Source organism: Anser cygnoides, chromosome 11 (assembly GCF_040182565.1).
Source record: "Anser cygnoides isolate HZ-2024a breed goose chromosome 11, Taihu_goose_T2T_genome, whole genome shotgun sequence".
Taxonomy (NCBI): domain Eukaryota; kingdom Metazoa; phylum Chordata; class Aves; order Anseriformes; family Anatidae; genus Anser; species Anser cygnoides.
Window position 1 is genome coordinate 11,335,843 of NC_089883.1, and position 25,573 is coordinate 11,361,415.

Sequence of the window (25,573 nt, forward strand, 5' to 3'; positions counted from 1 at the left end):
GCGGGCGCGGAGCCCTATGTAAATGCCGGCGCCGCCCGCCCCGCCGCACAGCCCGCAGCACCGCCAACACGGTGAGTGCCGCGGCTCGGGGACCGCGGCCACGCGTGTCCCGCCCGCCTGGGGGCCGCGGGGGTGATGGGGGGGGGGGGATCGGGGACCTCGGGGGGCTGCGGCTGCGCCTGGCCCCGCCTTCGTGGGGGGCTGTGGATGGGTTCCACGCGTGGCCCTGCCTGCGTGGGGGCTGTGGATGGGTTCCTCGCGTGTCCACTTCCGCGTGGGGGTGATGGGGGTCGGAGCTGTACGTGTTGCTGTTTGGTTGGGGGGGCTCTGGGGTCAGCACCATGCGTGTCCCCACCGAGCGTGGGGTGCGTGGGGTAATGGGGCCAGAGCCACGAGTGTCCCCGACTGGGTAGGAGGTGCCAGGGGATCGCTTCCACGCGTCTTCCCCGTTGGTGTGGAGTCAGGGGGATCGGGGCCACGCTTGTCCCCCCGCGTGGGGGAGCAGGAGCTAGGGCTGCGCATGTTGCTGCCTGCCGAGGCGTGGTGCGGGTTGAGCTGTGCGCGTGTTGTTGCCCGGTGGGGGGGCAGGGGGTTGTGCTACTCCTCTCCTCTGACACGGGGGGCAAAGTGTGATGGGGCCATACATGTCCTTGGCTGTGTGGCATATGGAAGGGGCTGGGCCATATGTTTCTCACCTGTGTGAGGTATGGGGTGAGATAAGGCCTTATGTCGCCACCTCCATGGGAGCTGGGCAACCAGGCCACTGGTGTCCCTACCTGTTTATTAGGGGACAGGGTGAGATGGGGTACATGTCCCCATCTACACAGGAGACCTAGGGGCCAGGGCTACTGGTGTCCCTGCCTGCTTGGCGTATGCACTTGTACAGGGTACTAGGAGGTTGGGACCACCCGTGTCCCTGCCTGCGTGGAGAACTGGGGGGGCTGTGTGACAGCAGAGTAGGATGGGGTCATACATGTCCCCCTCCTGCAGGGTGCAATGGAGCCCTGCATATCCCTGCCTGTCAGGGTTTGGAGCCATAGGACAAGGTGGGCTGAGGACATGAGATTTGGGCTATGCAGGTAGGACCCCCCTGGGACTTATGTCCCACCAGAGGAGGGAGTCCCTGCTGTGCTCTGTGGTGACCTGAGGTGGACAAGCTGGAGGCGCTGCGGGCCCCTGTGTCATCACTGTCCATAGTGTGTGCCCAGGTTTGGGTTTTTGTGGACAACATCCAAGGCTGGAGAGATGCAGTCTGTTCTCAAACCCCAGGGCTGGCTGGCTGGTGGGGGAAGGTGGCGGTCCCCCAGCCTGTCCCACCAAGACTGGGGTGGGGAGGAGAGAAAAAAGCTGTGACTAACAGGGGCCATAAGGACAAGGCTCCAAGCTTCTCAGACGCCTTGAGTCTGCTTTACCTGTATGGTCGCCCTCAACTCAGCCACAGCACTGCCACTCCTCCGGTATGCTGACGGGGTTCACAGTCCCAGCTGACACATGCCTCTGGGGAGAGCTCAGGAGATGTTTGAAGGATGAAGCCTTAACTCTGGGGGAGCCAAATCTGCTGAGATCAGTTAAGCTGGAGGTTCTGGCTCTGGGGGAAGCCACATGCATGCACCCTCTGCAGCAGGGTTTCAACATACTCAGGGATGTGAAAAAAAACAGGTTTAAGATAGGGCACAGGTTTGCTCTCTAATGGGAAAAGACAGGGCTTGGGAAGCTGGTACTTCCTTCCACTAGGTGCAGATGGAGGGAGTGACTTTCCCAAGGTGGCACAGGAATCTGTGGAACAGCAAAGCCTGGAGGGCTCATCAGACCTTACAAACTTATTGGTAAACTTGATAAGACTATCGAGCTAATCCAAGCTTGCAAAACTTTCAATTGGCAAGCTGCACCATGGGCTTCCAAGGTCAGCCACATTTTGTTATGTCAGGGAAGCTCCTGGGTGGATTGGCAGGTTTGGAGGCAGATCTGAGAGCAGGAGGCTCTTTCTGGAGAAGCCAGGTGATGGGTCCTCGAAACACGGAGAACACACTGGAGAGAGTGAAGGTGGAGCTCTCAGCTGCAGCATGGCAAAGCATCCTGTAGGACAGCTGAGTGCTGCTCATGGGATGCCTGTCTTCCTTGGGCATGGGGCCCCAAGCTCAGATGTGCGTCTTCCCCTTCTTGAGAGTGTCCTATAAAGATTCATGTTACTCAGTCTTGCCTTTGAGGAAGTTCCCAGCAATGGCTGGAGAAAGTCTGATAGGGGAGATGTAGTGTCATGCCTGCACAGTCCAAATACTGCCATGAAGAGGTGCTCCTGGAAAAGGGAAATGGCTCTTGAAGTTTGGCTGGGAGAGACACGCCGCAGATATGCCAAATATGTCATGGGAAGACTTAAAGGTAATGGAAAGATATAGAAGAGAAGTTCAACGTGGGTAGAAAAGAATCTATATTTCAGGAGTCTATAGTCCAACCTACTGCTTGGAGCAACAACACCACTGTCACTGTATCATGCTGGCCACAGCTTGTTCTACCCAAGGCTGGAAGATCTCCAAGGACTCCACAGTGTGTGAGACTGACCAGGCAATAAATGGGTTTTCAGTGCCAGTCCACTGACAGATGAGAAATGTGTGAGCACTGGCATGTTGCCTCTTGACTTGAATCAAGAGTAATTCTCACAGCTGAGGAAATGGGAGGTTTGCTCAGTGACAGAGGGGATTTTCAAAATTACTTTCTTCTGGAGCCCTGCAAGAAGAAGTAAGGGGAAGGAGAACAGTGACTATGGTGATGTAGTTTGAGTCTTGGCTTCACCCCACATTTCCTGAGTGACTTTGGTAAATCTTCACCTTCACGTCTCAGCTGTAGATGAGGGTTTCAGCTCTGTACACTGCAGATCAGCAGGAGATAAGTCCAGCTGTGTCTTTGGGGTCTCCCTTTCCTACAGCCTGGGAGGTCATGCGGACTTCTGCGCACAAGGAAATCACAGGTGCTGCTGGTTGCTCAGGTTGTCTCCAGACATGCAGCCCTTTGCGTTGATTTCAGCAGGGAAGAGGAAATATCTCTGGTACAAAAGTCCTGTGTGGTGATGGTGGCTGGGCTCTGCCACTCCTGGCAGAGGTCCCAAGCATCATGGCAGTTCACCCATTGGACAGACTTTTGAGTTTCGTCTGTGGTTCCCACCAGCTGCACAACCCAAATCTCACATCCTCAAGACCAGCCCAGCAGAGGGCTGTAGGGTGGAAGAGCTGTGGGGCCCCTTTCACAATGGGGTACTTCAGGAGGGCAGGGACAGCACTGTGTGCCTGGGGCCACCCTCTGATGACATCCTTAGCAGCTCCGAGGCTTGCTGCAGCCCCCAGCGCAGCACAGACCTGCTGTTAGCCCTGGGGCACAGCTGAGGGACTGTGCCTGAGCCGTTTGCCAGGTGCATGCTGCAGGGGAGCTGCAGGATAACCCAAGCACCACACAGCCACCCTGGCACATTGTGCTGCTGTGAAACTGCAGGGTTTGCTGGCGAGAAAGAGCCACCTCAGGGCATGCGGCTCTTTGCGGGCGTCCCACAAAGTTTTCCCATAGAGCCAGGTGTGGGCTGGACACCGCACTGCTATGCACATGGAGGTGAGAACAGAACTGAAAAAGCAATCAGTGCTGAGGTATTTCAACAGTGGTTTAATTTTAAAATCCATGTTATGAAAAGATAATAGAGCGGTTTGTAAGAACATTCTGTGACTTGTAGAGAGAAGGTGAGCTGTTGTGAAGGAGGAGGAACAGGGAAATGTTACTCATTGAGAAACACCTCCTTTTCTAATGTAAAAGGCCAAAAGTACAGAAATCTTTGATGGAAGTGGGTTAACATGGTTCATATGATATACTCACAGCCTGGCAATGAACGTCCAGTTTTACAAATGCAACAAACTGTGAGCACAAATGATAGCATTTAAATCTCAAACCACTTCATTTCTGAAGTGGATAAGGTACTTAGTTACCTGTATGCTGTAATTTGCACCACTGATAATTATCAGTGATAAATCCCCATTGCGATTCCCAGGTAATCAAAAATAAAACCTACAGAACTACTGGCAATGTGTAAGCCTTCCTGAAACCAGTGTTTCTTAAGGTTTGATTAAAACAATGACAAAAAGAAGCTAAAAGGATGCTTTGTGACAGAGCAATGTAGGAAGAAGAGATGTTTGACACAGAGAAACCTGTGCATCTCCGCATTTCTTGTCAATGCAGCTCATCCAACATGATGTTAGCCTTTGGATATGCCTCTACAGTTCTGCTACTTAGCCATAGTGTTGGAACAAGTGGGCAAAGACCATGTTTAGTTGAAAGCCCTATCCTGGAGTTAAATCCATGTTTAGCATTTCTGTGCATGGAAAGCCAGTGGCAGCTTCATAGCATTTGTGGCTGAAAAATGTAACCTTTGCTTTTTATGGCCGGGAATCTCTCTGTTCTGTTATGTGTTGGCTGGGGATCTGAAGGTTCATGTCCCACTGATGACATTTGCTCTGGATTCAGGATCTTTGTGGAAAGTAAGATGGTAAAACATCATGAGAATGGCTGGTCTTGAGTCAGTGGTGTTGGACACTTGCTTGGAGATAACCCAAGGATGACCAAGAGATCCTTACTGCAGTATTCGCACATTTGGGGGCACCTGGCTGCATGCTGAGGGTGTTCCCATCATGTTCACAGCTGGATTTTGTTTGGATGGGATAATGTGCGTGCAGAGAAACTGCCAGTTTAAACGTGTCTGTTTCTGTAAGGAAGAGCATACTTCTCTTAACTGAGCTGGCAGGGCTTAACATCTTCCTGCCGTAGATGATGAATTGTGAACCCACATCTGAAGCTACCCCGAGGCAGGGGTGCTGGTCCTGCCTCATCAGAAAGGCCATCTCAGGCCAGATGGTGCCTCCTGACAGAGCTTTCCCAGGGTGATGGGCTCCCATATGGCCCCTGCCACCATCCCGCAGCCTGAATCGGGCGATGCTGCTGATGGGTGGCAGCGGAGGTTTCACTGGAAAGTAGGAACCACAAGAGGGAGCTGACGTCGTGGTCTGTCGATGTTCCCAGACTGTTGGAACAGCCCCGCTCCAGCTCGCTCCTTGTCCTCTTTATTTGCAGGTTGTTTCTTCCAAGGATCCAGTGGCCAATGCAGCCCACAGAGATGTTGTGTTTGACTGTGGTTCTACTGGTGACCTGGACCTTGGGGGGTAAGGACAGTTCCTGGGAAGGGGGTCCAAGAGTAGATCCTGGATCCAAAGTAGTTTCATCGGGTATCATATTAGAGGTGGGGATGATTCTGTTTGTGTGAAAAGATAAGAAAACTTTGATAAGAAAACTGAGCAAAATCCTGACTGTGTGGATCCTGCAGTCTGGGAGACTCCCCTAGCGTGTTTTGTGTGTGTACACAGCTTGTAATCAGGAAATGGAGCTTCTTCCTAGTGTTATAATGGAATAAATGAAAATTAACAGAAAGGAAACAAGGCAAATAGTTATTGACAAAGGTTTGCTCTTAAAACACAATGCAAATAGAAGAGCATAACCTCAGTGTCAAGGCTTTCACTTGACTCACGTAGGTAATGTGGGGGTGAGAAGTCAGGGAATACCTCTGACACAGAGGAGAAAATGAAGATCCTTCGGGAGTAGACTGGTGGGAGCCAGAAACCTTACGCACTGATTTGGGAACAACGGGATCACAAGCATGAATTTCTTATCTTAGACATTCCTTATCCCTCAAAAGAAGGAAATTCTCAAAATACCTATTTGGACAGAAGGTTTCAGAAAGAATATGGGAAAATAGTACAATATAGTTCTGTAATGGAGATACTCTTTTCATGCGTGTTTTGCGCTGCTCACCAGATGGATCTGGTCTTTTCCAGGTGCCCAGGAAAACATCTTCTGGGAGGTCCAGCGCTATGATGGCTGGTACAACAACCTGCTGCACCACAGCCGTGGCTCGGTGGGTGAGTGCCAGGTGGGGATGGGAGTGGAGGGGTGGGGAGAGCTGGCACTTTGACATCCGGACCGAGAGAGAAACCCTTTCCCACTTGAGCCCAAACCCAGGAGGTGACCAGGTAATTCCTGTCGCTCGTGGTAGATCCCTAGATGCGCCTGACAGCCCTGTTAGAGCAGCCCGAGGGGGCCAAGCAGCCCAGCTTTAGTGCTGTGGCTGCGTCACTCTTCCCGTCTGCACAGGCACCATCTGCGGGCTGTGCTGGGGCTGGATTATGCCAGAGTAGAGCCATTGTGGGCCAGTTCAAAATATCTGAGGTAGGGTGGACACAGCTGTTCCCAGCAGGCATTTCAGTGATGGTCAGGGATCCCAGAGCCAGGAAAAGGCTTCATGAGCCAAAACCAGCATTCTGTTTGAGCAGCATTCGACACCAAGTCAGAGACAGACAAGTTCACCGTCCAGGCATTGTGCAGACTATTCTTGTGACATGAAAGCCCATCAGGGAGTTCCAGTGGGTCCTGACAAACAAGATTTCTCTTTACCAGAGCACACAGGTCAACCCTTAATATTTCAAAACAAACCTAAACCCGAAACTAAGTCAGTAAATTCAGGATTTCCCCCAGTTTTAGGGATCCCCTTCAATGGAGATGCCCACCGCACAGAGTCTTTTGAAATGAAGAGTCTTTTGAAAGTCTTTTTGAAGAGTCTTTTGAAACGAATTTGCTCATCAGTGAGAAACGAGCCCCCACCTCCCAGCTTTTCAGTTATGGGTCAAGCAGCGGGTGCCAAATCAGGGTGCTCTTCTCCCTCATTTCTGCACTTCTGTGGCTGTTACTGCTCCCGTTTCCTACAATGTTGGCAATTGCCATGTTTACACACGATTGTATAATAAATACTGGCAGCTCAACAGCACTCCAGTTACCACCTGGAGCGCACCACTGAGCTCCCCAGGTGCCCAGAAAGCAAAGGGGATGCAGAGGGAGAGGAGAAGGACAACCAGAAAGTAACATGCCCACAAAGGATCCCTCATTTTAAGAGGACTGATCCCTGTGCTGTAAGAAGTTTGGGGAGTTGGTATCAGCACCAAAACTTGCATGTCCTTGGCCACTATAAGTGCCTCCAGTCTCTTTTATACCTTCACACACACTGGTGCACCCTGCTGCTACCATGGCTCCATGTGTCATGTGCCGCTGGCCCCACACCATGTTGCTCTGGTGCCTCAGGTGCCCGGCTGCTGCGTCTCCTGCCGGCCAACTATGCGGATGGTGTCTACCAGGCTCTGCAGGAGCCCCATGTGCCCAACGCTCGCCAGCTCAGCAACGTGGTGGCACGGGGACCCTCTGGACTGCCCTCCAGGAGGAACACAACCGTGCTGGCCGTCTTCTTCGGTAAGAGCTGGGGGCTGCCAACAGGAGGAAGACGTAGGTTTCCTATGCCCCAGACTGCACATCAGAGCAGTCCTCACACCTACTGCTTCAGAGCAGACCCACACCCAAAAGATAAAGCCTTGCATATTGCCAACCACAGTGCTGTCCAGCATGAATTTTGGTGACCTTTGACAGTTGCCCCAAATGCTGATATTTGTCATTTGGAAACTTCCACGTTTGTTTTAGCGGTAGAGTTATCTCATTGCAAAACATCCAACAGACTTGATGAGAGCCACACAGTGAGTGATTGCTGGGCAGAATTGCTACAAGTCAGAGCAGTTTCTGCTGTTGCTCAGGAGGCTGGAGGGGTCTTTGGTCACTGGGAAATACTGTTGGCTCATTGAGGAAAAAGGCTGAATTTGTCAAAGATGTGGAGCACAAAGTTCTTACACGTCCCCAGATGCCCCAAGATGGGCCACTAAGGGACAGAAAACTGTTGTACAGTACCATTGAACTTCTCCCTGGAGGCAGATATTCCCGTCCCACTAAACCTTAAGTTTGCCAACAGCAGCAGCAGCCACTGAGCTCAACATCAGCAGCAACCATTGGTGTTGAAGGCCACCAGCATGGAAGAGCTCAGGGAAGTAATGGCTGAGCCTTATTCCTGGAGAAATGGTGGCCTACAGATGGTCCAGCTGCTGAACCACTGACTGAATTTATCCACCCTGGTCCCTGGATGATCCTTCCCTGCTCATGGTGTCTGGCTAGGAGCACCAGGAGCACCATCTGCTCCAGGTGCCAGTGACCATCCTCCCAACAGCTGCTCCTGCTTGGTTCTCTGGCAGGTTTCCATGTTCTCTCGGACATCCTGGGGACAGAGAAACCTGGCTGTCCCGCTGAGTTCCTGAACATCCACATCCCGTCCGGGGACCTCGTGTTTGACCCTGCAGGAACTGGCGACGTGGTCCTGCCCTTTCAGCGCATCCACTGGGCGCTGGAGACGGGGCAGAGCCCCAACAGCCCCCGAGAGCAGGTAGGAGATTGCATCTCCTTTGCTCTTCTCCTTTTGGCTAAATTCCTCTTCACCCGATGTTTAGAATTATAGAAGCTGAGATAGCATTTCCAAAGAAAAGGAGAGCGCTGCTGTTTCTTTAAAAAGATAATTCTCTCTAGTGTTTGAACTGATTACAGATGAACCCAAAGCACAGCCTCCCAAGGTGTTGCTTTGCATGGAGCAACAGCTGTTGTTGCTCAAGGTCAGAGCTTTTTTTTGGTGGGGGGGAAAAAAAGGAAAGATACTCTAGATCTGCTCATGACACTTATTTTAATCTTATTTTAATGCACATTTGAGTATCTGGCATGGTTTAGCAAGAGCAGAAGAGAAAATGTAAAGGAACAGTTCACGGTCTTCCTTGGCTGCCAGAGTTTTTATTGCTTCAATCAAAATGATCAAAGATAAGTCCGTTGGTACTGGATAAGAAACTGGTGAAACAAGTGATAGCCAAGACCTTTTTATGGCACATGTAAAGAACTTCAGTAACAGATTTTTACATTTGTACCACTCTAGAAGATCAGTAATTAAGACATACATACTAGGCAACTCTGTTCTTTAAAAATGTATCACGAAACTGAGTTGGTACTGTCATAAAGTTGTAAAGCCTCTTGATTTCCACGTCACCATACTTTGCTGTGCCGAGGTTGGATGTGTTCCAAAGTCAAATATGCTGTTTCTTTTAAATCTGGGAAGTTTCCCAGCCAAAATTGCTGAAGCAAAACCACTCTGCCCCAAACCTTTCACATGACAAAGCATGATGAGACCAGATTAGCAGGTCACATTTTCAGCAGTATTTCGAACCTTAGAAAAGTGAAAACTCCAGCATGCTTTCAAAAGAAAAATGATGTTTTCAAGGAAATATTTGGCAGAGGAGATACTTCAACGTGCTGCTAGGGTGGTAGGACTGCCGGCTGTGAGGACAGGAATCCCCAGAGGGCACAACCGCAATGTTTCCAGTATCCCCAGAAATGAATTTAGCCCCTTTCCAGCCCTGCCTTGCCTACGTTAGGGATTCACTGACATCCAGTTCTGGGTACAGCCAAAAATAATCAGGGAAAATATATATGTCTATATATGTATGATTATTCATATTATTTACTATTATATAATATAAAAGTACATATATGTGTACTTTTGAAAACCCTGTGATAGTCTTTTCCTGTACTTGTCACTAACTCCTAGTTAGTCCATCAGGTTGCACAGAGGTTGGCTGTGTTTGTACTTTCACCCTGATAGCTTGCCCTAAAAAGAGGGGATGGGGTGGCTTGCAAGACCAGACGGGTCGGGATGGGACTTTTCAGATGTTTTGCACCTTTTGACGCTCGTTCTCTAGACCAACGAGGTGACAGGCTGGCTGGATGGCAGCTCCATCTATGGCCCCTCGCACTCCTGGAGCGATGCCCTGCGGAGCTTCTCGGAGGGACAGCTGGCATCAGGGCCCGATGGGCGCTTCCCCAAGGAGACGGATGGGAGGGTCCCCATGTGGAAAGCTCTGGATCCATCCACCGGACTGGGTGGTCCTCATGGGATCTACGGTAAGGGGCAACCTGCAGCTTCCCTGGTGGTTTTCTCACGTTCGCCCCAACCGAGTGACTCAGTGGAGGCTTTCCCCATCTCGGGGTGGGATGAGTCAAGGAAGGGGTCACCCAGTGCTGCCTTGCAGCATCCTCCCCCTCATCTTGGCAGGGAGCCATGGCCGTTAATGAGCATGGCCAGGGCAATGCCTGAAGGTGACCCAAGTACGGGGCGGGGGGTACGGGAGCCCCGTGGGACAGAAGGCAGCATCCTAGCCCGAGGGGGAGGAAGATGCATGTCTGGCAAAGATGTGCTGGGAACTGGAGGTGCTGTGTCCCCAGAAGGCATTGAGTCATTTTCCAGCATGTGCGTGGAGGCTGGCGGGTGCTCGTGCCTTGGATCCGAAGCAATCTCCTCTTGGGAAAGAGGATGAAGATGATAAAAACCGGCTCAGCTTGCTTTGAATTCCTTATCTGCCTGACCTTCGGTCAGTGCTTGGGGCTTGTGCTGCCTCTTGCTTGCTCAGGTTGCTCACTTCCCCAGCGAGAAATGGTGAGGGGAAAAGGGCATGGGGCTGGGAGCCTCTCAAACCATGGGCATGGAAAACCCCTGGATGGGGAGCAGGAGGTGAAGGCAGGAGCTGCCCAAGTCTCCACCCATGGCTGCGTCTCCTTCTGATGTCCCCGGTGGCTCTTGCAGACCTGGGGAACGCCTGGGGGAATGAGAACCGCTTCCTGCAGGCCGAGAGCATCGCTTGGTTTCGGTACCACAACCACCTGGCCACGGAGCTGGCCCAGGCGCACCCCAGCTGGTCCGATGAGGACATCTTCCAGCACACCCGCAAGAGGGTCATCGCCACCTTCCAGGTAAGGGGTGTGACCCCACGGTCCCCAGCATTCTCCCTGGTCACGTCCCTGACCTGGCTCCCTGTGCCCTAGAGCATCGTGCTGTACGAGTGGCTGCCGACACTGCTGGGGAGAGCTGTCCCGGAGTACACAGGTGAGAGTCACAGCAGCAGTGGGAACAAGGGGTGTGTAGGGACTGGGGGAGCTTGGGGTCAGGGCTTGGTCCCCTTTCCCTCCGTCCTGGGTGCTGGATCCAGCCACTGCTGCCACCCTGCAGGTTACCAGCAGCACATGGACCCCAGCCTTTCGCCGGAGTTCGTGGCGGCAGCGGGGCTTTTTCTGGCCACCATGGTGCCACCGGGTGTCTACAAGAGGTAGGAGCATCTCAGCTGGGCAGTGGGAGCATGATGCCAGGGGAGGGGATGCCTGAGATTGGGGTCGGGGCTGGGGATGGTCCCTGCCCGGCCCCAGCTTGGGAACATCCCTGGCCAGGGGCTATGTGTCCAGCCCTTCTCTGCTGTCTCAGGGACCCCAGCTGCCAGTTCCAGAATGTGTCCAGCCCTGGTGGCCCCTTCCCAGCGATGCGGCTCTGCAACAGCTACTGGAGCAGAGAGGTACGGAGAGGGGAGTGACAACATGCGGTGGAAGCTCCATTTCTCCCCAGATTGTCTTTTCATTGGGAAGATCCCTCTGAAGAGTCATTTCCCACAAAGAGAAGGGACCATCATTCCTTCAGCTGACGAGGTCAGGGATGTGAGGACAAAATCTCTCTGCATGGTGCAGAAACAAAACAGTTACTGCTGAGAAGTGCTGGTCTGAAGAGCAGCTCTACCTCCTATCCCCTGCTTTGGGGTTATTTTCCAGCTTGGTCCAGGTTGGGTCCCTCTTGGCTCCATGGCTGGTGGTGGTGGATCCAGCTGTGTCCCCAGGCTCTTCAGGACATATGTGCCATGGCCAGGAAAGTCCAGTGGTCACTTGGGTCTGTGGTGGATGTGCCCTGCTTGGGCAGTCTGTACTAAAGCTGGCAGAATGACCGGGGGGCTTCATTCAGTGCTTTACATTATGGAGGACCACACAGGGGGCTGAAAGGGAAACTGGGCACAGAGTGTGATGGCCAAACACAGAGTGTGAGAACCTCCTCATCCAGACATCCCCAGATACCTTCTTTAGCCACAGTGGCCTTAAGACCTCAAGGTTGAGGTGACATAGAGGAGATGAGCCTGGAAGACCCACGGGTCCCCCTTTGCCTGGAGCCTGTACCACTTTGGGCACTGGTTCAAGGGTGTGGGGCAGCCCCACATCCTTTATCTTGTCCTTGTCTTCCCCTCTCCCCTCAGAGCACTGGGATGCAGCAGGCAGAAGATGTGGATGGCCTCCTGCTGGGGATGAGCTCACAGATTGCTGAGCGGGAGGACAACATTTTGGTGGAAGATCTCCAAGGTCTGCACTCCTCTACACCTCAGCTGGTGCATTTTTTGAGGGGGGGAACCCTCTCTCCTGGGGCCATGTGGGGGACAAAGAGGGGCGGCAGGTCCCATCCCCACTGCTGTCAGCACCCAACCACTTGCTCCAACCAGCTTCAACCCTGTTAACGGACGGGCAGAGAAGCCACAGGGCATGCGAAAGCGTGTCCCTGGGGCCATCCTCACAAGGGCGTGGAGGTGATCTCTATGTTCTTCAAGGCCTGTGGCAGAGCGACAAGGCCAGCTAGGCATCCAGAACAGTTGGGGTTGCCATTTCAGCTCTACCTTACCATCACGGTGGTTTTGGTTCAACCTGCAGATTACTGGTACGGGCCTCTGAAGTACTCCCGCACTGACTTCATGGCCAGCTGGCTGCAGCGCGGGCGCGACCTTGGCCTGCCCACCTATAACCAAGCCCGGGAGCGGTTTGGTTTGCAGCCTCTCCAGAACTGGATGGACCTTGCCCCACATCTGGAGCAAGAGGTAACAGGAAACTGGCCCGGCATGGAAACCGTGCATGTCGGGGCATCTTGGGGCAGTCCAAGCGGTAGCTGGCCTCTCCAGCAGCGTGTGGAGAGGGACATCAGTGCGCATCCTGCTCCAGCTTCTGTGCCCATGGGGCTGCTGCACTGGGGTAGCCATGCAGTTACATGGTAGGAATAAATCTGTCATGCCCTGGTGCTGAGCTCCTGTGCTGCTGTGTGCTCTGCTCCTCCTGGGGCGGATGTTTAGTTGCTCATGTCCAAGCTATGAGCTCAAGGCTGCATGGGGCTGAGCAATCTCCCAGCCCACAGACATGATGGCTGGCAAGTGCATTTTCCTTGCTCCTTCTGAGGCTTGCCAGGACTTTCTGAAGCCCTGACAAAATCCCCTCTGCTCACATGTGTGTGATCTGGGTTTCTGGCCAGGTCCTGAAGAACGTTGCTGACCTGTATGCCAACAACACGGCCAGGCTGGAGATGCTCCCCGGAGGCATGCTGGAGGCTGATAGCCCCCTCTTCAGTGCCATCATCCTGGACCAGTTTGTGCGCCTGCGCGATGGCGACAGGTTCTGGTTTGAAAACACCAAGAATGGGTAAATGCCTCTTCTCCATCGGGTGGGCAGAGCAGGCTGCCCACTGCTCTACCAACTCCCGCGAGACAGCTGCTGGGGCTGGAGGAGAAACCAGCCTCCAGCTCCCTCGGTTCCTAATGCAGCATGGGGAGCAAACCCCAGCTCCCCAGGTCTCTGGGCTGAGCTGCGGCACCCCGGGGCCATGCTTGGCTCCGCCACTGTTTCCCCAGGCTCTTCACAGCGGCAGAAGCCAGGGACATCCGTAACACCACATTCCGTGACGTCCTGGCTGCAGTCACCTCTGCAAACCTTGCAGACTTCCAGAGCAACGTGTTCGTCTGGAGGGAGGGTGAGTGCTGCCTGCCATGCCAGGGCAAGGGGGCAAACGGCACCAGGCTGCAATGCGTGACAGCGAGGAGCATGCAAAACGCACGAGTTGCTTGTAAGCAAGGCAGGCAGCGCTGCTGTTGAAAGTGGGCTGAAGTCCAGGCATCTGCATTGCACGAGTCCTGGAAGGATCCCCAGGTACAAAAGATGCAACGATGCCCCGGGAGGTTGTGCTGAGGTTAAGGCTTGGCCTCTGGCTACCCCGTGCTGTGTCATGCTCCTCACTGACGTGTCCTTTTTCTGCTTTCATATACATGCACACACAGGTCTGCAGGTTAAACGTGAGCAACCTGAAACACAATGAAGTTCTGTAGATGACTTAAGCCTTGCGTACCGTAACTGTGTAACTCTGCCTCCTTCTGCCCTTCATCGGCTGCCTGGGGTTGGTTAACTGGGGCTGCTGGGAGGGCTGGCAAGGCTTTCCTGGAACTGTGGTTGCAACAACACCGTGAACTGCACCAGCCAGATTTCAGCCCGCTGAGGGCTCAGGGCTTGCGTTCCTGTGCAGTTTTGAGTTCCCATCAGGCTAGGAGCAGCCTTAAAGCCCCAAGTCCCGCACTTATGCGGTCCATCACCTGGGTTACCTCCTGTGCCATCCTTGCAATGAGGTTTTCTTTCCCCACTGAGACCCAGAGACTCCTGGCACTATCCACAGCCTGTCTTTTCCTCTTGGGATTCGGCCACGCCTTTTCCATGTACTGAGAGCCTTTTATCTAGCGCACATTCCAGCCCTTGCAAGGCGTTTTGGTCCCTTGGCAGTGCACCAGGAGGACTCCCTGGATTTGCAGCACCCAGCTGGCAGCCCAGACAAGCAGAGGCCCTGAGCCCCAGCTTGCCATGGCCCAAGGTGCTTTTTAGTCATTGGAGAGGTGATGGTGCTGAGCTCCACAGAGCCCAGTTCTGCATGCGGTTTGGTGTGACATGCGAAGGTTCAGCCTGAAAACAAGGCTTGTCTCCTAAAGATCTCGAGCAGCCCCATTTGCTGGGTCACTTGGCAACGAACCTCACCAGCACCTCAGTCGCAGAGGTTCCAGGAGACAATGGAGGTGAGAAGGGTAAAAGCGCTGTGACACTCACTGCCTGTCTCCCCCCATGCAGGGGACCCGTGCCCCCAGCCCCAGCAGCTGACATCTCAACTCCTGGCCAACTGCACGCCCATGACCGTCCTGGACTACTTTGAAGGCAGTGGCGCAGGCTTTGGGATCATCATCGTTGTCCTCTTCTGCCTGCCTTTAGGTTTGCCTCCCCATTTCTTTACCCATCTCCTCTTCTACTGGAGAAAGGGGCTGAGTGGCCGTGGGCCCCTGCCCACCTTTATCATACAAGTGATGCTGCCAAAGCAGGAAGGAGCTTTGGGGCATCTCATGCCTCCTCCTCCCGTGTGTCCTCAGTGAGCCTGTTTGTTGCCTGGATCGTTGCCGTTCTCCGCAAGAGGGATTTCAAGAAACTGGAGAAGAAGAAGGCCAGCGTGCGGCGGGAGGTGGCCAGCGAGGCGATACATGGTGAGGTGGCATTGTCGATCCCATGGTGGTGCCTGGTGATGTTCCTGAAGTCAGGGCACATATCCAAGCATCACAGCTATTTGGCTTGGAGCTTATAGCTAAACTGGATATATGCCAACCCAAGCCATCCTCTGACCCAGATTGCTCCTTACCTGAAGGAAATCCATGTAGGCAATTGCACTAGTAGCTACAGAACAGGCACTGTATCTCTTGCTCTGGACACTGGAAAAATCTTGCCTCCCTGCTCCATGAGCTGTACGTGAGCTCCATGCCCATGCACTTGAGGTCTGTGTTTGGGAGATCATCATTTTAACATGAGCCTGGTCTCCTGGCAGATGCTCAGCCAGCAGTTAGAGAATAAATAAAACTGAGAACTGCTAGACTAAATTTTAAGAAATCGGATGGGAGAGCTTACCCCTGACACAGCTAAGACTTGTGCACACTTGTACCATTGCACCAGCGATGGCACAGTTATTGCAGCAAAGGCAGGCTGTGCGGTAGCAACCCAGGTGGCCCCCTGACTGTTTTCTGTGCCGTGTCTGTAGTGCGCAGCACTGGCAGGGAAGGAATGAAGGGTTGCCAGCCCTAGGTCGCAAGCTGAATGCAATTTCTCACAAGCCACATTGGCGCGAAGGAGGTGCTGGGACGAACAGAAGCGCAGGTGCACCTTTCCGACTGCGTGCTGTGCTCTGTCCCCTCAGCCATGGAGTGGCACGGTCCCAAGACAGACAGCTCTCCTGTCTACATTCAGCTCCAAGCTGACAAAGTGCTCAAAGTGCTGGATGGGAGAGGGTCGGTGTTGCGGAGCATCAGCCTGAAAGCCCATGGAAAGGTGGAGGTGATCCTCTCCAGCAACAAAGGGAACAAAGCTCTGCTGCTGAAGAGCCCCAAGGAGTATGACCTGGTGAGTACCATGACGCCTGGAGAGAGCCTCCTCTGGACCCTCCACCATCCTCTGCTGCTGCTCATGGCACCATTCAGACCTTGGCTCTGGGATCCCAGGGCAGGGTAGGTCCCTGAAGGGTGGTTGTGGCCTCCTGAGAACCACCAGGTCCAGCTCATACCATGGAGTGTCCACGGTGGTGAACAGCAGCAGATGTTTGTACCAAGCTGGGGGAAGACACCTTCCTCCAGACTTTAGCAAACTGGGTCTTGGGTGATACCCGTGGACACAGAAATGGCATGCAGGGGGTGGATTTGGTAGGGGAGGTCAGGCCAGCTTGGAAACAGACACTAAAATCTGTTGAGGAGAGCATGGGCTTTTAGCTGGTTGGGTGCAATGTCCAGCCCCAGCCTGGCTGAGCCTCTGCCACTCACAGCATTTGGTGGGGCCTCGTGCAGGTGCTGCTTTTCAACGAGGAGGCAGATAGGAGCAACTTCATGGGGAAGCTACGAGAATACTTGAGAAAGAGCTGCCTTGATCTGCTTGTGTCTGAGATGAAGGAGCAGAGCCTGCTGAAACGGGCAGTCACCCAGGAGCAGAGGAAACAAATTCTGGAGACTTTCTTTAGGCACCTGTTTGCTCAGGTATGTTTGGGTGTGGCAGGCTCTGATGCACGGAGGAAGGTATTTCTGTATTGACTGAGCAATGAATGTTGCTGCTGTTGGGCTCCGTAAGAGCTGGTAAGCCATGCACAAGGAAGCTGCCAACACTTTCAGGACCAAGGGACCTTTTCCCTTGCAGAAAACAAAGGGATTTCTGCTGTGGTGATACAGATGGTTAAAGTTGCAAAGAGACTTTTGGGTGATTCAGCCATGGTCTCTGTTATGGTCAGTGATGTTTAGTGTAAAAGTTGTATTGTGCAGGAGAAATACAGGACTTCCCCGTGGTATCTGCCATGAATTCTGTGCCAAGAGAGCCACCAGTCTTTGTGCAATAGGTTTTCCATGTGAGCACCAACCTGCTGCTCTGCCAGCACTCATGAGATTTGTTTTGTGGGATACAACCTGCAGGTGCTGGACATTGACAAATCCGATGCTGGAGAGCTCAACTTTGAGTCTTCACAGAAGGCAAAGGAGTCTCTGACATGTGAGCTGAGCAGGGCTGAGTTCGCCGAGGCCCTTGGGCTCAAAGCCCACTCCATGTTTGTGGCCTCCATGTTCTCCTTGGCGGACAAGGATGGCAATGGCTACATCTCCTTCAGGGAGTTCCTGGACATCTTGGTGGTCTTCATGAAAGGTGGGAACTGGTGGGGGTTAGTGTCTTCATCTGTTGCCCTGAGCCCCGTTTCTAGGCTGTGGCAATGCCACCAGCAGAGTGAAGGACAAGATCCATCCAGCAGGTCAATCTGTAGGCACTTCTACAGGTTACAATTCCCTTCAAGGGGCAGTGACAATGTAATGATGTTTTCTGTGAGGCTGTTCATGAGGGGAGCTGTCTCAGAGCAGCGATTTGCTGATCAGTGACCTTCCATGTGCAACTCTGCCCTACCTCGAGAATGTATCATGCAGCTATCCTTGACCGCTGATAACAGCCATATCTGATATCAATTCTCATCCTCCCTAATGACCACTGGAAAGACAGATTCATAGGTGGAGGTGGTGAATGCCAGATTCAATCACAGCAGCTCCCAGAATAATTCTTTGCTATGCAAAAGCGCGTTCTGAGTTTGCAAAATAATGCCCAACAAACAATGTGTATTTACCCAACTTTTCACCTTGCACTTGAGAAAGTCAAGCAGAAGGGCAGCACAGGGCTCTGAAAGCAAATTCAGCTGCCATTCAGACTGATCAGCAGTGTGGTTTCAGACTGTTTAGAGCTGTGTGGCGTCACTGATGCTGGTCCAGACTCTCGAAGACATGTCTGAAAGCACCTTTGTTGGTGAAACTAGGATCTTGTTGTTACTTTACCTCTCTCCCTTGCCACCAGGGTCCTCAGAGGAGAAGTCCAAGGTGATGTTCAGGATGTATGACATTGATGAGAACGGGTTCCTCTCTAAGGAGGAGTTTCTGAGGATGCTCAGGTACTTCTCTTCAGCCCGCTAGACATTTTCACAATGTCTGAAGTTACAGGTGTCTTCACAAGCAACTTCTGTGCCTCAGACCCCAAGGAAGTTACACGAGAGCCCCTGGGCTCAATACTGACAGCCAGGAGCCCATTTCTCCCGTGAAACTTGTCTGGGGCTCTGCCCTGTGTTATTTCAAGGACTCAAGCTATGGTCCTCTGAAGTTCTCATCTCTCCTCCTTGCTCCAGGTCCTTCATTGAGATCTCCAACAACTGCCTGTCAAGGGAGCAAGCAGAGCAGGTGACCGAGTCCATGTTCCAGGCCTCAGGGTTTCAGGACAGGGATGAACTGACGTGGGAGGATTTCCACTACATGCTACGGGACCACGACAGCGAGCTTCGTTTCACCCAGCTCTGCATCAAAGGTCAGTGGGAAATGGGCAGGAGCTCTGGGTCGCCCCAGGGCCAGCAGCATCTGTACATAGCTCCCCAGTCTTGTCCTATCGGTCTTTCCAATCCCAGTTCTCCGTGGGGCAGTAAGCGGGCATGGGCTGTCACTCCTCGCATGACACATTTTGCTCTGTGCAGAGCCTCTCCCCAATGTAGCCCTGCCCAGCAGAGGTGCCAACACTTTGTCCACCACATCATCCCACTGTAATTGGCTGTTTTGTCCTTTTGGCTCCTGAAAGGTGTCCCCGAGGTGTTCAAGAAAAACCTACACAACCGTGTCTCCTTCATAAAGAAAGAGCCCAGAGGGTAAGCGCTCTTACTCGTGCCGCTGCTATTTCTTCTCCTCTTTCTGCCCTTTTGCACATCCATCCTTCACCAGAGCTTCTCCAGCAAACGCTCCTCCCAGGCCTTTGCACCCCCCAGTGCTGGGGATGGGGGGCCACCATGTGGGGACATGGCTGTGAGCACGCCACCACTGCGGGGCTGTTGCCCTCTGCCCTCCCGTGGCTCCTGCAGAGCCCCCGCTGCATCTCCTGCACGGCTGGGGTGTCTCGGAGCGGCGGTGGGAGTCCGGCCTCGCTTGTCAGAGGGACAGCGGGTTGTCTTGGAGTGAATCCACCCCGTGTGCTGGGCAGTTAGGGTTCACACCAGCAGGACACCTTGGCAGCTGAGCCTGAGATGGAAAGTGTCCATGGGGTGGTAGTAGGGAAAATTTTGGCGAGGCCAGGCTGGCTGCTGGCTGACCGACGGCCCTTTGTGCACGGACAGCTTTAGGTGAGACATACCCCTCTTTCTGGCAGAACCGTCTCAGACGGGGAGAAAGACCCAAACCTGGACACAGTGGCCCACTACAAGGATCGAGAAGGGCAAGAGCTGAGGAAGAGACCAGGCAGAAAGTGAGTATGCTCCTCTCCTCCTCGGGTTTCTTGTGTCTGTTCACACCATAGGTCAAGTGGCAGGGCTGCAGGGAGGGGGTGCCAGACCATCACTGCAGGGGATGCTCCAGCCCCAGCAGGCACATCAAGCCCTTGCTGAGCACCTACTGTGGGGGCAGCAAAGGGCTGGCTGCTTTCCTGCTGTAGCTGGAGAGGTGTTGGTGTCTCTCTGATGACAAAAACAAATAATAACGAAGTGGTCAGCTCTGGAGAACATGACTAGTTTTTGGGGTGTATGTCTTACCCATGGAGAGGGACATCTCATAGCAAGTCCTGCCTTCTCTCCTCTGCCCCTTGAGACTCTGCTTATTCACATGTGGGCTGTCTGCAAGAGCTGCAGGAGAGGCTCCTGTCCTCACCACTGTGTCACTGCCAAATACTTCCACAAGGAAGCAGTTCAATGGCTGTTTTTCATGGCCAGAAGTAATACGTTCTTTACAATAACCTGGTTTGCCTTAACAGTTCCAAGAACCTTACCTGACCCTGGGATATTTTTGAAGGTTTAAATATTACAACGAGAATCATCTTTTATGGTTCTTATCTGTGGTTTCATTTGTGAGTCACTACCTGATGATTTGTTATGATCTTTCACGTAGACCAACTGATGGCCTGAGATCATCTGCTGGTACCGTGTGTTGCAGGTCACTGCAGTGGCTGCCGTGCAGAGGTGGTTGTGGTGCTGCAGAGGGAGGAAGATGCATTAATCTGGACCCTGCAGCCTTTGGTTGAACCTCAAAATGACACCAGTCTTCCCGTTTTTGCCAGGGCAAATCAGTACCAGCTGCATTTGTACACCGAAGCACAACGGAAGAAGTACCAGCGAAACAAAGTTCAGCAGAAGATCCAGGAGTTCAAGCGTTTCATTGAGAATTACCGGCGCCACATCGTCTGCGTGGTCCTGTTCTCTGCCATCACCGCCGGCTTGTTCGTGGAGAGGGCATACTGTGAGTGTCCCCCCAGCCCCAGACGCTCCTTTGGAGGAGCTGCTCGCTGCGTGGGGCACGCCGGGGTGCGAAAGGTCCGGGCACAGCTTTGAACAACAGCATTGGTCTTCCTCTGGGATAACCAAAGAATTACTGAGGTCAGAAGGGACCATTGGGGGTCCAGTTTCAAAGCCGAACCAGGCTGCTATCTAGAGAGGGCTTCAGGAGCTGTTAGGTTGGAGAGCTCACTGCCTTGCCAGGCCTGTGCCAGTGTTTGGTCATCTTCCCTGTGAAGTGTTTTTATTTTACGTCTAACTTGAATTTCCTTCTGTGACAGTCATGTTGTTGCCTCTCATCCTTTCACTGTGCAGCTCTGAAAAAGAGCATGGCTCTTTCCCCTCTGTAACACCCACTAAGTTGTGGCATACAGCAATGTGGTCCCTGCCCCATCTTCTCCAGCCTGACCAAGCCCATTTCCCTCACCCTCTGCCCTGTGGGACATGCCCCAGCTCCCACCCATCCTGGTGGCCTCTGCTGGGCTTGTTCCCATTCACTGATGCCTCTCTTGTATTGGAGTGCCCAACTCCGGACACGATATCAAGCCGCAGAATCTCAGTGCCCTACAGAGGAGACCACTCACCTCCTTTCTCCAAGGAGACCCTGTCACCCAGTAGCAGCATGTCTGGGCCTGACGCAGCGTATCATGCCTCTGGTCCCACACAGCCCCATCCAGATGACATTTTCTTGGTGGAGCCACACAAGTGGCTGTCCCCTTGGTGCAGGAAGGGGCATGGTCCTCACCACCAGGCACGTGACGTGCACTCTGCTCTCTTCCCCTCAGACTACGCCTTTGCATCCCCCAGCACTGGAATTGCGCAGACCACCTTTGTCGGGATCATCATCTCCCGAGGATCAGCTGCCTGCATCTCCTTCATGTACTCCTACATCCTGCTCACCATGTGCCGCAACCTCATCACCACCCTGCGGGAGACATTCCTCAATCACTACATCCCCTTTGATGCCGCCGTGGATTTCCACCGCTGGATTGCCATGGCAGCCCTGATTTTCTCAGGTGGGTGAGCTGCTGGCAGGGGGAACAGGAGGACATCATGGCACAGCAGGACCAGGTAGGAGCTTGAAGACTCTTGTGGAGCATGGAGATACGCAGGCCCCGGAAAAGAGGAGGAATCACCATGTCCCTGGCACAACAGCAGGGTTGCCAGATCTCCACCCACTGCAGCGGTGATGCTTTTCTCTCATGGTTTCTGTCTCTTACAGTGCTCCACACTGCGGGTCACATAGTGAACGTCTACATCTTCTCAGTCATGCCTCTCAGCGTCTTGTCCTGCCTCTTCTCCAGTGTCTTTATGAATGACGGGTAGGTGAAGTTTAAAGTAGAGCATGTTAAGCGTAGATGGGAGTGAAAGTGGAAGCCAGGAGTTTGGTTTCTCCCAGGTCTGCTGACTCCCTGGTGCAATTTCTTGTCCCCCCCTAGGTCACAGCTCCCTCAGAAGTATTACTGGTGGGTCTTCCAGACCATTCCAGGTGAGGATGGCAGGCAGTCCTCTGCCCTGCTCCAGGGGAGCCCCGTGGGGCATCCCAGATCCCCACCAGCACCTCCCAACCCCTTTCACAGGCATGACAGGCGTGCTGCTGCTCATCATTCTGGCCATCATGTATGTGTTCGCCACCCACCACTTCCGACGCGTCAGCTTCCAGGCCTTCTGGATCACCCACCATCTCTACGTGCTGCTCTACGTCCTGGTAAAACCTATGGGATGGGGAGGGACAGAGGGAGGGGCAGCGTCAATGTACCACAAGCCCGTGGGAGCTCCCAAGGGACCCAAGGGCCCCAGTCCTAGCACCCCACTGCTCCTGAGCTGCCACCGAACCAGCAAAGGCTGTGCCAAGCCCTGTGCTGATGAGGGCTGCCCCCTGCCCTTGCCCAGGTCATCATCCATGGCAGCTACGCTCTGGTCCAGCAGCCCCGCTTCCACATCTACTTCATCATCCCAGCTCTCATCTACGGTGCAGACAAGCTGCTCAGCCTGAGCAGGAAGAAAGTGGAGATCAATGTGGTGAAAGCCGAGCTCCTGCCCTCAGGTACTGCATCCCCCTGGCCGCACAGTGCCAGGTCAGCCCAGGCCCTTTACAAGAGTGTGGAGGCTGCAGGGGTTGGAGGAACCACAGCTCCCCCAGGGTGGGGGTCTGTGGGGTGCTGCATGGCAGCAGTCCCCAACCCGGTGGCATGCAGGTGACTCTGGCCCCGGAAATTCGCTTGCTGATTGTCCTGCAGGCTGGTGGCTTGGATTGGCACCTCCAAGAGGCAGCCACGTCCCACTACACGATCCCCTGATGCTTTCGCAGCATGCCTGCATGGCAAGGGTCTCTTCTGCATCTCCCAGAGTTAGGGAAACTGAGGCACAGAGCTCAGGCCATCACACCCAAGCCCAGCACAGCCTCTCCAGCATCCTGAGCACTGTGCCTGGCTCCACCGTTTGTCCTCAAGCTCTGTCCCAGCCATCATTAGGACTGCTCTAGCGCCCTGTCTTTCCTTGAGCCTTTCCTCCACTCAACATCTCCACCTTAACGACAGAGGTAACGAAGTCCCTGTCCCCCCTCCAGGCGTCACCCACCTGCGGTTCCAGCGGCCGCAGGACTTTGACTACAAGTCCGGGCAGTGGGTGCGCATCGCCTGCATGGCCCTGGGCACCACCGAGTACCACCCCTTCACCCTGACCTCGGCGCCCCATGAGGACACTTTGAGCCTGCACATCCGTGCCGTGGGGCCCTGGACCACCCGCCTGCGGGAGCTCTATGCCCCGGAGAGCCTGGCTCTCCTCGGCAAGCTGCCCAAGGTGAGGCATCTCTCTGGGGATGGGAACACCCAAGCCAAGGGCATTTCGGTGCCCGTTTGTGCCTGGGCCAAAACACTTCTCTAGCCCTGAAGGTGACCGATCCCTGGGCAAGCAGAGGAGGGAGATGCTCTGCTGATGGCTGGCTCCTTTCTAGCTCTATCTGGACGGGCCCTTCGGGGAGGGCCACCAGGAGTGGCACAAGTTTGAGGTGTCTGTGTTGGTGGGAGGAGGCATTGGGGTGACGCCCTTCGCGTCCATCCTCAAGGACCTGGTCTTCAAGTCATCCATCAACTCCAAGCTGATGTGTAAGAAGGTAAGGGGAAGCATCTGGAGGGCAAGAGCCCTCCTGAGATAAAATCCCCCGTTACCCAGCTGAGAAGAGCCCCATGGATCTATGGAGGGCTCCCAGCCCTATACAGAGCCTCATCCCTCTCTTCCGCAGATCTATTTCATCTGGGTGACACGCACGCAGCGGCAGTTCGAGTGGCTGGCGGACATCATCCGCGAGGTGGAGGAGGCAGACAAGAACGAGCTGGTCTCCGTGCACATCTACATCACGCAGCTGGCTGAGAAGTTTGACCTGCGCACCACCATGCTGGTGAGCCCCGTGCCAGGACCACCCGTGGGGAGGCTGCCAGGCCGTACTGGGCCACCTGACGTGCGCTGATCTCTCTTTCAGTACATCTGCGAGCGGCACTTCCAGAAGGTGCTGAACAAGAGCCTGTTCACAGGGCTGCGCTCCATCACCCATTTCGGGCGCCCGCCATTCGTACCCTTCTTCGACTCGCTGCAGGAGGTGCACCCCGAGGTTAGTGCCACCAATGTGCTTGGGGCAGGAGGGGGACACCCACCTGCAAGTGTGGAGGACACTCATGGCACCACTCCCAGCCTTTCCCCAAGGTCCTTGGAAACCTCAGTGACACCTGCACTGAAAGGAGGGCAGAAGGGCCATAAACCCTGCTTTCCCTCCAGTGCTGGGATGAGCCGTGAGGGTCAACAATGCCCCACCACAGCCATATGTGCCCCTCCAGTGCCTGTAGCTGGCAGAGGCCCCAGGGCTCCAAACCTGAGGTCCCCATCCTTCCCCCATGCCCCTGTAACTCCCCAGGGAGGTGACAACCTCCCCAAGAGCCTCCTCAGGCTGGTGTCCGTGCCTGAAGCTGCTGGAGGGCACGCGGCCAGAGCAGGCTGACCCCCTTGGCTGCCCTCCTCCCCCAGGTGCACAAGATCGGGGTGTTCAGCTGTGGTCCACCTGGAATGACGAAGAGCGTGGAGAAGGCTTGTCAGCAGCTGAACAAGAAGGACCAGGCCTACTTTTCACATCACTACGAGAATTTCTAACCCTACCCCCGTTTTACTCCCGTGGGCTGCAGTTGCCATGGGAAATGTGTGTTTGACCCCAGCACCCATGCAGCGAGGCTTCGGGTGGTTGTGGTCCCAGGCTCCCACCTGCTGCCAACCCTGGAAGAAACCCACCCATGACCATGAGCAGCCTGGCACACACAGGAGCTGCGACACGGTACTCGGTGCACTGGCAGAACACTGCCTTCCTGGCATCGCCCCACTGAGTCCCACGTGCTGGCGGCTTGTGTGTCTCAGTGCAGGAAACCCAGAATTCGGTTCAAGCCCAGATTCGCAACCTTGATCCTGCAAGCCGGAGGCCGTGCTCTGTGGGGTCACGGGGGAATGGCTCTGAACAACTTCAGGAAAGGGGCTTGGTGCCTGCACAACTCCAATTCACAGCACTCTGCCCACAGACCTGGGCAGGGGGCACACACATGGGGTGAGGAGGCAGTGAGCTAGCTCCCCACCGCCCTTCTCCTGCAAACGGGCTCAGCTTCGCTACTGTACGTGTTCATCAGTGCTCTGAGCCTTCCCTGGGTTTGCTTAGGGCCTTAGCAGTGTTTGTGTTGGCTTCTTTCAGCAGCATCCCCATCCCTTTGATCAGGGATCATTTTTGCTTGTTTAACTAATGCCTGGCTATGCATCGCTGGGCTGCTGCTCTCACAGGCTGTGATTGAGCAATAGGATTTTATCTTTGCTTAAATAAAGTTGACTGAAGTTTTAAATCACTTTCTGGGTCCTGTGTTGGGTCTCAGTCACCTGCAGACTTGCAATACTTACAGCATCATGTTGGCCTTGCTCCCATTACAGAGCATTTGCACCATCCCACTGGGAAACACATTGAACAGAAGCAAGTTTCCCCTCCACTGGTAATACAGAAGGGCTGGGGGTGGGAGGGATAAGGACTTGAGCCCCATAGACTGTGTCTTAGCATCCTCAGCAACGCCCCTGCAGTTGGCAATGCTCCCAGTGAAACCTCGCTCAGGATATGTTAAC

The 25,573-nt window shown here is 54.1% G+C and overlaps 1 protein-coding gene across 1 annotated transcript; it reads left to right on the forward strand.

The window, feature by feature from the left end:
- Positions 1-9: 9 nt before the first annotated feature.
- DUOX2 (dual oxidase 2) lies at positions 10-25,321 on the forward strand. Its single transcript, XM_067003608.1, has 34 exons — positions 10-71; positions 5,104-5,192; positions 5,862-5,945; positions 7,159-7,323; positions 8,148-8,335; positions 9,690-9,891; positions 10,571-10,737; positions 10,810-10,870; positions 10,994-11,090; positions 11,243-11,330; positions 12,054-12,156; positions 12,499-12,662; positions 13,088-13,254; positions 13,464-13,582; positions 14,719-14,856; positions 15,012-15,122; positions 15,824-16,026; positions 16,464-16,649; positions 17,076-17,301; positions 17,992-18,085; positions 18,317-18,492; positions 18,757-18,823; positions 19,318-19,413; positions 20,218-20,396; positions 21,217-21,447; positions 21,654-21,753; positions 21,871-21,920; positions 22,012-22,139; positions 22,325-22,478; positions 23,001-23,233; positions 23,388-23,546; positions 23,676-23,831; positions 23,913-24,041; positions 24,452-25,321. The coding sequence occupies exons 2-34, from the start codon at positions 5,132-5,134 to the stop codon at positions 24,572-24,574; spliced, it is 4,605 nt and encodes a 1,534-aa protein (XP_066859709.1). The 5' UTR covers positions 10-71; positions 5,104-5,131; the 3' UTR covers positions 24,575-25,321.
- The last annotated feature ends 252 nt before the right edge of the window (positions 25,322-25,573 follow it).

Excerpts from the sequence above, each read along its gene's own strand:
- DUOX2 (XM_067003608.1), top strand. The coding sequence starts at position 5,132 with ATGCAGCCCACAGAGATGTTGTGTTTGACTGTGGTTCTACTGGTGACC. Across the intron at positions 22,479-23,000 it reads AGCCGAGCTCCTGCCCTCAG|GCGTCACCCACCTGCGGTTC; the intron begins GTACTGCATCCC and ends TCCCCCCTCCAG. Across the intron at positions 23,547-23,675 it reads CCAAGCTGATGTGTAAGAAG|ATCTATTTCATCTGGGTGAC; the intron begins GTAAGGGGAAGC and ends TCTCTTCCGCAG.